The 14,740-nt window shown below is 34.4% G+C and overlaps 1 protein-coding gene across 1 annotated transcript; it reads right to left on the bottom strand.

Moving 5' to 3' along the window:
* Window positions 1–2,087: 2,087 nt before the first annotated feature.
* On the bottom strand, window positions 2,088–3,813 carry LOC133831515 (zeatin O-xylosyltransferase-like). The gene has a single exon (XM_062261857.1). It carries the CDS (start codon window positions 3,756–3,758, stop codon window positions 2,331–2,333), a length of 1,428 nt encoding a protein of 475 aa, XP_062117841.1. The 5' UTR covers window positions 3,759–3,813; the 3' UTR covers window positions 2,088–2,330.
* Window positions 3,814–14,740: the final 10,927 nt, after the last annotated feature.

Here is a 14,740-nt window from a genome sequence, read left to right as displayed (position 1 = left end):
TTGCTTTTTTTTTGGGTCAAATTCAACAAATACTGTATATATGTTTTAATTATCAAACAAGAGCTACTACTTGTGATGTTATAAAAACAATATCTATTAATAAACTATTAAAAATAATATTTGAAATAATAAATATTAAAGTATATTATCCGAAAAGATGATAGGGCAAGAATGTGAAATGAAAATGAAATTAAACTAAAAGTGGATTTGTTCTCTTGGCAAAAAAGGACCAGAATTAATATAGCAAGAGCACTACAAGTTGATAGCTAAAGAATTATATAAAATGACCACAAAAGATGTTGGAGTGGACGAAGAAGACAATGTCTAATCGTCAAAAAGATGTTTTTTTTTATAACTTTCTGTTGTAGTTGCCAAAGAAGACGAAAAAGATTAAAGTATAGACAACAACACTGAATAGATAAAAGTTGATATACTACGGTGACAACACTTAATGTATCATCTCTTGCAAATAATAATATTTAATAATTTTAACATTTTAAATTAAAATATGCGAAATTCGACATAAAATTTACAAAAATGTTAAAGAAGTATTAGTGGTGTTCAACGCCATATGAAGTTAACATACTTTTATCGGTGCGATCCAATATCGATACCCACATAATTTAGTTTGATAATAAATATGAAGTATTGCAAACTAATTATGAAAACTAATTGTTCTCTTTTTACCAACATATTGGATGCTCTTACATTTAAATTTTATGCACCAATTTTACCCAAATCATGTTTTATGTTTCCAAAACATGTTGTTATTACAAAACTATTCAAATTACGTTAAAGAACCTGATTAATTTGATCACTTATTTAGATTTATTCATTAAATAACTCATAAAGTAATTATTAATAGAATATATGAGTTAATAATGAAATCATAACCATTTGCACTCGTTTAGCTCAATTAAAGTCATTTCCTAAACCATTTAATAAAAAGTATTTCCTAAAAAATTAAATTAATTTAGAATAGCACATTTTTTTACAAGTGTTTAGAACAGCATATTTATAAGAAACAAACAAATCGGTTTCATGTGACTTCACTACCAAAAAGAGACAGGGTTTATTTGGAAAATAAAAACAAGAAATTAAGTTGGTACAAAATTGATTTTTTTTTTAATTTTTTAGAAACAAAATTGAAAATTTGAACATTAAAAACTAAGTTATAGTTCATAATTATATTGATTCTAGTATTAATAACATTCATCGGAGGCACATGATTTCTCAAATGTATCTTTTCCCATTACAAGTTTTAGTACTTGTCTTATTCTACCAAACAAAATGAGAATTGCTAAGGGGTACCACCGGTGTCCAACACCACAAATAGGTGACATACCGTTATTGGTGCAATCTAATATCGAGTCCCACTCATTTAAATTTAATAAGTATTATGGAGTATCCCTAATCAATCATGAAGTGTCACCTTATGTGGTGTTGGACACCTTAAAGTGCAAAACAACAACACTCAAACAAAATGGTGTTCATTAAACCACCCATATAGCACTAAAATATTCAGTTTGAAATTCTTTACAATGCAATTGCAGATTGTATTTTGTCCAAACCCCACGATGGAACCCTCCAACATTGTGTGATATTTGTCACTAAGGTTGGAGTTGAGAACAAGTTAAACTTACAACTCGAATAATTATCATATTACTCCTTAAATATATATATATATATATGTAAAGGTGAATACGTATGGGCATCCATTCATTAATATTGTACTTGTTGGGATCACTATTAACACTATGAGTTGTATGATGATCACATTGACACATAAATGACAAATGACTAATGAGACTCAGAATAATCCATAGCCTAGAAAGCATTACTCATCTTTAGACACATAATTGTGATGCCGTATTTGATTTGATTTTATAAGCCAATTTGACAAAAAATGACTCACTATTGAACGCACACATTATTATTATTCACGAGTCTTTGATACGTTGCATGGAAGTAAAACTTCGATCATAAAATAAATATATATAAATATAAGTATATTATTAAGAATTGACAAATAGCAACACTCTATATTATTATTATTATTATTATTATTATTTTGTATCGGCAAAATATATTATTATTATTATTATCATTATTATTCCTCTGCTTATTATTAAGAAATGCATCAATATATCTGAGTACATTATTGAAAAGCAGCTAAAAAGCACACACAGACACAGATATATATATATATATATATCATTATTGAAAAGCAGCTAAAAAGCACACACAGACACAGATATATAAATATATAACGATAGTATAAGTTTGTAGTAACTAAACAGCTGATGACTTATGTTTTCAATAAGCCAAAACTATCTAGTGATGTGAGAAATGAATGAATCCAATTCCAACCGAGAAACTCCTCCTTCAGCAGTAGCTTTTCTCAACTCACCACCCAATTTCTCAGCTCTTTTCCTGATCTCATCACCTTCATCAGAATCCATCAATCTCTTCACAACATTCTCAATCGTAGATGAACTTACTAGCTCTTCTCTCTTTTCCCATTCCTCAACAGCCAAACCAACTTTAACAAACTCAGTGACTAAGGCAGCATTCATGGGCTGATCTGAGTGCATTGGCCAAGCTATCAAAGGCACTCCCAGGCCCATACTCTCCAGGCATGAGTTCCACCCACAATGACTCATGAACCCACCTGTTGATGGGTGCCCCAAAATCTCGAACTGGGGCACCCATTCCCTCACCACAATTCCCTTTCCTTTCACTCTTTCTTCGAACCCTTTTGGAAGCTGAGGTCCTCCAACTTTCTGTTCATCACCAAAAATGTCTCCTCTGTCTGCATCTCTCAAAACCCAGAAAAAGTTCACTTCACTTTTCTCCAACCCAATTGCCATTTCTTCAATCTGTCTGTCTTCCAAGAAAGTTGTGGTTCCAAAAGAGATGTACAAAACAGAGTTGGGTTTCTGTCTTTCCAGCCACTCTAAGTAATAAACTTGTTCTGAATCGCCATTGATGGAGTTATTGAGTGGGCTCTTCTTGCAGATTGTTAGAGTGTCTAAAGGCCCAACTGCCCAAAGCTTCATTTTGTCATCACTTTCTAGCACTTTGTCGAAAATGAAATCGAGAAACTCGCTTTCAATAAGCCTACAAGCGTTGTAAAGATGGCCAGATTTGTTGGCTCTGACAAACGGATATTGTTTAGCTACAAAGGCATCAAATCTTGGATCAATACTACTTGGCCAAGAAGGAATCTTGAGCTGATTATCATGATCGTGATCAATACCCAAGCCTCCTCCCATGGCGCCTCGGACAAAGGCATATTCAGAAGTAGGGGAGATACAGTGGAAAGCGTAAGTTTCCGAGTTGGGCGCTAGAGAATCACAGTCTCGAACAGCATAGCTCATCAAATAATCATGGATAATAACAACTCTTTTGGCTGTCCTTGAGAGCCTTGTGAGGAGATCTAAGAAGGGTTGGCGAAGGTGATCAAAGGCTTCACATGCGGGTACGAGATGTGTAGGGAAGTTGTTAGCAGTCTTGGTGGGCTGAGGAGAGACAAAGTGTGGAGTTGGGAGGTCTTGAAAATGGATTTTGGCTAAGTGGTGATTTGGAGCTCGAGACTTGATCTGGGAGTTGTGAAGAGCTGAGCTAACGTAGTGGACTGGGATGTTGTATGAGGAGACGACATGGGAGAGCTGAAGCAGTTGGTTGAGGTGGCTTTGAGCTGGGAATGGTACCATTAACACTATAACTGATGATAACTGATCTTGAGAAGTCGCCATTGATGGAACTTATTGCTTGAGATTTTTCTCTTCCTTCTTTCGAGTGTATATATATTCTTTATGAGTTGAGTATATATATAGGATATTTTTATGGTAGTAACTTTGTAATAGTTTTCTGAGTGATTTTTTTATTACTGTTTGCCTTTATTTTAATTAGGTAGGAATTTTGAATAATTTATGATGATGAAAATAAAGTTTAAACAGATTGTTGCATGCCTTATTAATTTTTTTTTTTTTTTGCACAACCTGTTTGAATCTAATTTTTAGCAATTTAAATTATTTGAAATCTTTCGAACTCGGACCATGAAAACACCTTATATATATTGGAAAATTCTTTCATAAGGGCATTATTGTTTAGCCATTTTTGTTTTGATACATGAGAAATTGCAAACCAATTTTTTTTATATGAGGATATATGTTGTAGTTAAAGTATGCATATCACCAGTTTTAGATAAATTTAGAATAATTTATAGTGTTAAAATGAGAGTTCAAACAATGAATTGCACTCGAACATGATTTTTTTATACGGGTGTAATTTACTATTTGTACCTTGATTTCGACACCCTAAATTATTCGGAATTTTTCAAAAATTGTATTTTTTTGGTATTTGTTTTGTTTTAACATATGGAGAAATTGTAACTTAAAGAAAATTAGTATTTTTTTGGTGGGATGTCTACTATAACTATCATGTATACCGACATATAAAAAATTAAGTTACAATTTCTCCATATGTTAAAACAAAAAAATACCAAAAAAAATTTCTTTGTGGCCAAAATTTATCTTAACATATGGGCTATAGAGAATACGTAAGACCATCTTCAACGCAAGATGTAAATTTTGTGCCAAAATTGGCACAAAAAATAAGTCAATGTTAAATTTGTCTCAATATTTACAATTGTGCTCTAATGCACAAGAAACAAATTAACTAAAAAAAAGTCAACAATTCATTTAATATTTATTGATAATATACAAAAAAAAAATTAATATTTTTTATTTTTTTATGGTAAAAAAAGTAGTAATTAATTATTAATTAAGAAATTAGTAGTAATATGGTAAAAAAAAGTGGTATTTATTGTGTCAAATTTAACTCATGTTATATTTTGTGCCAAATTTAGTATAATTTTTAGTACTAAATTTGACAAACTCATACGTAAAAATATGGGTCTATATTAGTCTTCTATGTATAGAATTATCAATTTTATTTAAGTATCATTAATACAATAATTAACTGAAAGAAATCTCTAGCTTCCGCAGTCTATAATATTACTATACTATTAAGAAGCTATGTATAGTGTGCTAAGACTTTCTTATTCTACGTTGCATTTTATTTCAGTTTCTATTATAATAATTATAATAGTTAATTAATTAAAATAGAAACCTAACCATCTCAGCCTCACCCTTTTTAGTCAATAATAATAATTATAATAACAATGATAATAATTTCAATTTCAACACGTGCTTTCTTTGTATCTCCTTTTTTAGTCAATAAAATTAGATATGAGTAAAGCGTACGAGAGAGTTGAATAAAATTTTGTGAAAAAGTTGTTAATTAAGATGAGATTTCGACCTTACTGGATTAACAAATTAATTAAATGCATAACTTCAGTCCGATATTCATTTCAAATTAATGGAGTAATATATGGAGAAGTAATTCCATCAAGAGGGTTGAGACAGTGGGACCTTCTATCAACTTATCTTTTCCTGGTTTGTGCAGAAAGTTTTTCAGCTTTAATTCAATAAGTAGAAAGTAGAAAGGAAATAAAGGGACTAAGAATAGCTAATACAACTCCTTTCATTACCCATTTATTATTTGCGAATGACAGCCTCATTATCGTCTAGGCATCGGAGAGATCTCTACAAGCTATACAAAACATATTTTCTCTATACACGACATATTCTTGACAGGTAATGTTTTAAACCATTGCAATCAAATTTTAAAAGACACAATAAAGGCATTCACTAATAACTAGCTCCAATTAGAGATATCAATTCATATGTTTTCCAATTATTCATATAGCTATAATTAGTATCTTTCTTTTCTACGCAGATGATCAACTTTACAAAGTCTTTATTATATTTTTCCCCAAATACTTCGGAAGAGATTGTCACTTTGTATACATCCTCTCTAGATATGCAAATAACTGATTCCATAGAAACATATTTGGGTCTACCCATGTTGGGAGGTAGAAATAAGAGAGTTTTGTTTAAGTCAATAAAAGATAAAGTTTGGATGAAGTTACACTTATGGCAATCAAAGCTTTTTTCTCAAGCTGGTAAAGAAATCTTACTTAAAGTTGTTATCCAAGCTATGCCAACTTATCTAATGTCATGCTTTTGTATACCAGAAGGTTTGTGCCAAGAAATTGAAAGAATACAAATCCGATATTGGTGGGGTTCTACTATTGAACAAAAGAAAATTCATTGGCGTGCTTGGCATAAAATGTGTAGACCAAAATGTGAGGGAGGATTAGGATTCTGAGGTTTTATTCAGTATAATCAGGCACTTCTGGCAAACCAGGCTTAGCGATTATTAATAAACCCTACCTCCCTTCTTGCAAAAGTATTCAAGGCAAGATACTATCAACAAACAAGTATATTGGAGGCTAGAGAAGGTCATTATCCTTCCATAACATGGAGAAGTATCATATGGGGTAGGGACCTTTTAAGTAGAGGATTGCGAAGACGTATAGGAAATGGAAAAGAAACTTTGGCTTTTAGTGATCCATGGATCCCAAGACCTCCATCTTTTCTCCCAAGTACAATTGATATATCTGATCCCCTTAGAGTACATGATCTCATAGAAACTCCTGGTTCGTGGAACATGATACGAGTCCAACAATTTTTTAATGCTACTGATGCATAAAACATCTTAACCATACATCTAACTCAATTTGATCATCCAGATTCATGGCTCTGACACTATACAAAACATGGGAACTATTCTGTCAAAAGTGGGTATAATCTAGCCTCATCTATGGACATTGCATTGCTCTCTTCATCTGTTACATTATTAGCAATGTGGTGGAAGTCCTTTTGGGGAATCAAAATACCACGTAAAATTCTACATTTTGCTTGGAGAGGCTACCATGAAATTTTGCCCACTCTTAAAAGTTTAAATCGACGCAATATCTCTACACACAGTGTTTGTCCACTATGTGGTTTTGGAGAGGATTCTAATGCACATGCTGTCTTTTGGTGTCCTTCCTCTAAAGAAATATGGGATCGGTGGGATTATCCTTTCATGTCACATAGGAAAGAAGATATTTTCTTTAAGGAAATTCTACTCTATGCCTCTGCAATTTTGGAAAAAGAAAACTTTCAAAAAATGCTCATCATAGCTTGGGGAATTTGGTTCGAAAGGAATAAAAGAACCCATGGACACCCAGCAAGACAAGGACACCAAGTGTTTGAATGGGTAACCCGATACTGGGAATTGATAAGAAGTACACAGAGAACAACGTAGCAATCCATACAAAATGCAAAATCTACAAATCAAAGAAGAGAAGATTCGGGGAATCAATCCAATATCTTATCAGTAGATGCTGCATTATCTAACCAGATAGAAACGATAGGATTTGGAGCAGTCATCCTCTCCTTAGACAAAGGAAGTTATTGTAGCTTTATCTAAGCCCTTAAAAGGTAAGTGTCGTTGTTCTTTAAGTTAAAACTTACTACAAAAACTCAAAGTTAATTGATAAGAGGCATTCCTATAAGCGAGCAAAAAAGGTAAATGGCTATATCGATCTTTGGAAACTTAACCAATCCATGGTTAAGGTTATTTGATTGCTTTAGCGGGAGGTTTTGTTTATAATTTTTCAATTCCTATGAAATACCTTTGTTTTGTTCTTGCTTAAACTCTCTTATGAATTATATTGCAGGAATGTTGTCAACCTTTCAAGCAGAAGCTATAGCACTGTTGGTCGAACTCAATTGGGCTCAAAGGCTTGGACTTCAACTGGATGTTATCTTTTCTGACTCCTTTTCTCTTGTTTTGGCTTTAAATAATAACATTGCATATCAAAATGATCTGGGGATTATTTTTTTCAGATATTAAAACTTTATTGTCTACTTTTTCGGGGGCATCTCTGTCACATGTTGGCCGTAAGTTTAATAATCTGGCCCATGGATTGACGAAGCATGTCCTTAGGCTAGACGATGAGTTTTGCTGGTTAGAGGAAATCCCCCCTCCAATTTGTACTATTTTTTTGTTACATTCTGAATAATAATAAACTCTATTCTTGACAAATAATAATAATAAGAATGATTATAATTTAAATTTTAAACGCATTCTCTCTTTATATCTCTTCTATATAAAAAATGTGTAGATAATATAAATTTTTTATTTTAATGATTTTTTTATTAATTTTAAAAGAATATTACAAATATTTAATTGAATATACTTTTAGAAGCTATTAAAGAGGAAATGACATGGATGAGTTAAAGGAGTTGGTTGAGGTGGCTTTGAGCTGGGAGTGGTACCATTACCACTATAACGGATGGTAATTGATCTTGAGAAGTTTCCATTGTTGGAACTTGCTTAAGATTTTTCTTTTTCTTCTTTCAGCTTAAAAATGAGCTGGGAACATTGTGCTCGGAGCATTTTCAACGTCAAAACCAAGCAACACCAACATTTTCACTATCAAGACCTCTTTAAGTTTAAAGTACAGATTTGATGTCTCCATAGATTGGCAGTCAGTGTACATTGTTGCTCATGGTTTCACTCCAGCAAGTTCCTATCTCTTCAGAGCACCACATGAGCATCTCCTAATAGATTGGTAGCAAATTGATAGTCCTGTCCTTCTCAGGACTATCAATTTGAAGGGGATGTTAGAATATATAGTTGGTTGTTAGCTTTCTGTTAAGCTTTATTGTTGTATTATCTGTTTTGGTTGTTTCAACAATTTCTGTAAACTGATTATACATATCAATTCATTGCCCAACCATTCATTATGGTTTTGAGCTTTTCTCTTGTTTAATTCCACTATCTCTTAATTATTCACGTATTAGTGTGCCCACATGAAAAATGTGTGAGCATATTCAACAATATATAAGAGCATGAGTTACTCCACTCATCACCAATTGGTTTTGAGATGGAACCCCATATTACTTAGACATTTCACCCCTATGCTTATACTTTCTACAATTACTATCCACATCTATTATAATTAATCCGCTTATGCCACAAGTAACAACAAAAAGAGAATAGTAATTATTCACTACATATTCATGAATTTTTTATTAATTAAAAAGTTAATTATTATAAATTTTACTTGCATTATTCATTATTTAGCAATTTATAGTACATATAACAATCAATTAGAAATTAGAAGTATCATTGCAAGATCTTGTACATACTCATTTGTTTCCCTATCATTAGTCTTGATTTAGGAAATTGTTAAGGTTGGAAATTGTTGACCACGATTTTGGCCAACAGCGAGTAGACGCAAAAACGACAATGAAGATTATAGCCTTGAATAGAAAATAAAAATGACACAACCAATTTTTTAGTGGTTCAGCCCCAATTTGTTGGTAATAGCCTAATCCACTTGGAGTTGTTATATATGCTCCTACACTTAAGATCAGATGAACCTGAGCCAACTGAGTTTCTTAAGTATAAGTTGAAAAATACAAAGTTTCTCTCTCTAAGTTCTCTCAGAAATTGACCCAAGAATGCCCCAAGTCACAGTCCCAAAATCTCAAAATTAGAGAGTCTAAAAGTCTCCAAAAAATTTGATCCCCTAAAATGATGCCATGAGCTCTTTATTTATAGGCTCATGGATCGTACACGAAAAATCTCTCATTTTGACGGAGTCCTTGGTTGTTTGAATCAATTTTAATTAATAAAGTAATAAACAAATTCAAATTACAACAATATAGCTATTACTTCGGGATATCAGAGAGATTCGCGCAGTAGTTACGGGTAATTCTGGTTGTAGTTATTATTAAGATTATGTAAAGAAGTCACTGGGCAGCTAACTCTTGAGACTCTGACATACCTGGTTGGCTAAATCTTCCTTTTGATGTAGCTAGTCGGGTAAATCTCATTTTTGATGTAGCTGGTCGGGTAAATCTCATTTTTGATGTAGCTGGTCGGGTAGATCTCCTTTTGGATGTTGCTGGTCAGGTAAAACACTCCCTGACCAGGCAAATTCATATCTAGTTGGGTAAATAACTTCCTAACCAGGTAAATTCTTATCTGGTTGAGTAAAACACTCCCTGACCAGGCAAATTCATATATGGCCGGGTAAAACACTTCCTGACCAGGAAAATTCATATCTGGTCGGGTAAATCACCTCCTGACCAGGTAAATTATTATCTGGTCGGGTAAAACACTTCCTGACCAGGAAAATTCTTATCTGGTTGGGTAAATCACTTCCTAACCAGGTAAATTATTATCTGCTCGGGTAAAACACTCCCTGACCAGGCAAATTCATACCTGGTCGGGTAAATCACTTCCTTTGGTTGACACATTTATTAACCTGCTCCACTTGGTAGCCATGAGTTGCCAACTGTCACCTCTGATTGCCATGTCATTAAACTGAAATTTTGGGGATAACAGAAATATTGTACATTTGATGAAAAACTTGCAACAAATGGAGGTATTTAATAATTTCAATACTTTAGAGTAAATTAAATTGGGAAATTTGATTATTTATGCATTATGGGGGGTCTTAAATAAAAAATATGCTATGCTATATACACATGACCATTTTATGCTTTTATTCCCCTTGTTTCCAAAAATTCCCCTAGCATAGGTTGTCTTTCACTATACTTTATCTTTCTCACATTCTATAGCACCCCAAATTTGCTAATAAGACTTAGGGCCTTGATTAGCATGCCGGGAGGACAAGAATTGATTTAATTATGCTAATATGTGAATTTAATGATTATGTGATTAGAAATGCATGTTTAGGTGAATCAAATATGCATGTGGGCCTAATTTGGTTATTAGGGGCATATTTGTAATTTTGGCCCATTGACGGCATAAATGCAATATAAATGTGCTTGATACCACAAGAGTGTAGTGATATATTTGTGATGTGCGATCCGAGACAGTCCTAGGGAGCAGAATAGCTAAATAGTCACAATGGGTCGAATACCCGGCTCGGGAGGAGCTTAAGGGTATTTTGGGAATGTAGTATGCGTTCAGGAATTACCGAGTAACAGGTAGTGATTTAATGTTTGTTTAAGTGTGTCGGGGATTAAATGAGGAATTATAGGAACACTCGAGGACTTAGCGGGTTATGGAAAATGACGGGATTGGCTTTGGTGGCACTAAAGGATTATGATAGACTTAAGGGTATTTTAGGCATTTTGGACTTAGACAGCTGAAGATAGAGTTAGATCAACACTCTAGAATCACTTAGAAGAAAACACAATTCTCATAGCTATCTCACTTTCTCTCTCTCAGTTTCCCCTCTCTCTCTTTGGTGCTTGGAAATTTGAGGAATTCTTGAGGACTTTAGGCTAAGGAATTGGAGGATTGGACTTGCTAAGCTTGGGGATTAGCTCAAGGTTGAAGATATCTCTGAGGTAAGGGTTTAAATTTGAGTTGTTTTCTATTTAATTCTGTTGAGAATTGGAAGTTTGCATGGGAGTTTGATTTTGATTTGGTTTTGAGTGTTTAGTGACGATATGGAATTGTTTTTGAATTGCTGTGATGTTTAGGCTATGTGGATGAGGATTCTAGACTTGATTCTAGGTTTAAATTGTGTTTGGAGTGTGAGTTATTGTTTTAGGCTTGGGGAAAATGCAGTTGAAAGCTTGGTTTTTAAGTTTCAGGGGATCACATTGCAACACTGTTCATCAGGTGTCGCGGCCTCGCTCGAATTTCGAGGCTTGGGAGCCTCAGGTTTTTGCCTGGGTTCCGTGGCACAGGGCATAGCATGCAGAGGCCCGTGTCCTTCAACAAAGAGACTTTTATCTCTGACTTGAGCACAACATGAACCTTAATGGCTGGGCCGCGGCTCAAATGAGAAATATTGTTTGTTTGAGGGTTTTAAGTTCGGGAACCTAAATGTTAAGGCTCGGAAAGGATTCTACTACCTGGTTTAGTAGAATTCAAAGTCTTGGATGCTAGAATAATATTCAAAGTTCTTATTTGGTTTAGAGTGTGATGGATTGTTATTCTAGATGCGTTGTGACTAGGTTTTCATCACAGCTCGGATTAGGGAACCGTGCTTGGGTTTGCGGTACTCAATCAACTCGGGACACATGTAAGAAAAATATTGTACCCGTAGAGCAGGGCATGACCCTATTGTTTGTGTTTCAGGGCGTGACCCTATTGCTTGTATTTAATATATGCATGAATATCTATGAATGCTATGATGTGCTATGCATGTTATAAATGAATGACGAAGGCTGGGAACGGCGTAGGCCGAGAACGGCGAAGGCTAGGAACGGAGAAGGTCGAAAATGGCAAGAAACTGGGTACGAAAAGAAGTCGAGTACGGTAAGGGGTCGGGATCGGTGTTGATCACACTGAGTGTAGGCCGCTAGGGCGAGACCCTCTAAGGGTGCTATGTCCACCCGCTCGGTGAAGACTGCGAACCCAGGGCCTGGTAAAGCACCTTGGTTGGCGTAGGCTGCTATGTGTTTAGTCTGTTGACTGTTTTGCTGCATATTGTAGATTGATATGTGTGATTTTTATGCGTTGAGTTTTCTTGTTGGGCTTCGGATCACGGGTGCTCTATGGTGCAGGTAAGGGCAAGTGAAATGTCGACCAACCATGAGTTGGAGAGCGTGGAGCGACGGGTACATGTTCAGCCTACCTGGCTGCCACAGCCAGGGTTATTTTGGGAAATGTATTGTAATGATATGATTTGTCACTTAGGTTGGCCGTAATTATATTTTGTCGTTGTAATACATTTTCTAAACAATATTTTGGGATCCCAAATGTATAACGTTTACGATTTTAATAAATGTCCAAATCTTTATATCATATGTTGTCAAATGAGTCTTTATTTCAATTTTAATCGCACTTTTTAACTTAAAACCTCGAATAGCGAGCTAATGGCACATTTATAAATCACATGGTAATGACTCTAAGGAAGTAGGGTGTTACACATTCTCTCCCCCCCTCTTCTCCTCCTTCTCCCCCATGGCCGAGCACCTCTATAACCACCCACTCACCTTCATTTTTTTCTTAGCTTTCCCCTCTCTTTCTCTCTTTTCCGCTCCATTTCCCCCTCCCCATTTCTTTTCTTTATGAAGTTATCCATGGATACAAAAAAAAAAAAATACACATGATAGTTTTTGATGATTTCGAATTTAAACCCACTAAAACTTTAATTAAGACACCAATATATGAATTTCGAACAGATGTGAGCATTATTTTTTGGTTTTTCGTGCAATTTTTTCGCAATTTTTTTTTATATTTGAAACGTTAAAATTTGCAGAAAATTTGATGTGCTTCAATGCACCTCGATGCCCAGCTCAATGGGCCCTAAAAAATGATGATTTTCATGAAAAAAGGACATGCCTCGATGAAATTCGACACACCTCGATGGACTTCAATGAAACTCAATGTTATTAATTAAAAACGCATAAATTTTCACTTGAGTGTCCATTTCAAGTGATTTTTTAAATTTTGTTATTTTTTTAGAGATCTACATGTTTTAGATGTATAAATATACATTTGGGAAGTTTAAATTTTGATAACACCCCAAAGTTTAAAACAATGCCCTAATATATTCAAAGTTGGGCATGTTTTCAACTTGTAGACTTCCCAAATGTGTATGTACATATCCCAAACATGTCGAGATAAAAAAAATACTCAAATTAAAAAAAAATCACCTCAAAAGGACACCGGAGTGAAAATTTATGCATTTTCAATGAATGGCATCGAGCTTCATTGAGGTGCATCGAGGTGAATCGAGTTTTTCATGAAAATATTGATTTTTAAGGGCCCATCGAGCTGGGCATCAAGGTACATCGAGTTTTCTCATGAAAATCATGATTTTAAGGCGCTTCGATGCACCTCGATACAACTTGATGAAAATCGATGCAATTCATTGAAAGTTCATAAATTTTTACTCGGGTGTTCGCTTAGGTCTGTATTTATAGAGTTTAGGAAAAGCCAACCAATCTTGTTTATGGTCCCAATTAGACCAAATCAGGAAGTTACTAAAAATAGCTTCCAATTACATTAACTGCAGGATTTTCCAAATGAGGCAGAGAATGATTATGTAGCATCAGGAAAATGGACGAACCTGGACTTAAATCCCAACCATGTTCATTTCGAAATTTCCTTACTTGGGCACAAAGCATCATTCAGTTTCCTTTTTTTAAACCAAATAAAATCAAGGAAAATATGCAGAGAATAATTCTATAATACACATACTTATTACAGAAAAGGTTGCCATAAATAAATAAGGAAACTTGGCTATATATAAAATGCACTAAATATAACTAATAAAAGTTCAAAGATTGATCGTGCTCTGGTTAACTCAAAGTGGACAGATATTTTTCCAAACTTTGAAGTTGTTTTTCTTCCGGAAGGACTTTTTGACCACAGTCCTATTGTAACACCCTGGTTACCCCAGAATAGTTATGTAAAACGGTGAACCAGAAATTTAACTCGCTACCCGAGTTCTTTGGTTAAAAACGTGCTTCTAGGTTTTATTAACAGGCTAAGGTGGAAAAACAATCAAAAGGAAATGATATATTTTATTTAAAACATAAAACTGTTCATGGGCCCATAAAAAACATTTACAAGTTATCTACAACTCAAAATGGTCATTACTGTTCAAATTTACAATCCGCTGACCTAAGCGGCAAAAGTAGGGTAAACCCCCTAGTTCCTCTGAGAACTCCTTGGCCGTGGTGGTCAAGCGGCCGCATATGTACACAGCACCACCTAAGCTTTCCACTCAAGGCTAGGTGAGCTTTTCTTTCCCTTTACCTGCACCACATAGCACCCATGAGCCAAAGCCCAGCAAGAAAACACAATATAGCATGAATATAATATCAACAATGATCAT

This window comes from Humulus lupulus, chromosome 4 (genome assembly GCF_963169125.1).
Source record: "Humulus lupulus chromosome 4, drHumLupu1.1, whole genome shotgun sequence".
Lineage (NCBI taxonomy): Eukaryota > Viridiplantae > Streptophyta > Magnoliopsida > Rosales > Cannabaceae > Humulus > Humulus lupulus.
The sequence above is the reverse complement of the archived record's forward strand: the minus strand, read 5'-3'. Positions and strand labels throughout refer to the sequence as shown.

Excerpts from the sequence above, each read along its gene's own strand:
- LOC133831515 (XM_062261857.1), bottom strand. The coding sequence starts at position 3,758 with ATGGCGACTTCTCAAGATCAGTTATCATCAGTTATAGTGTTAATGGTA.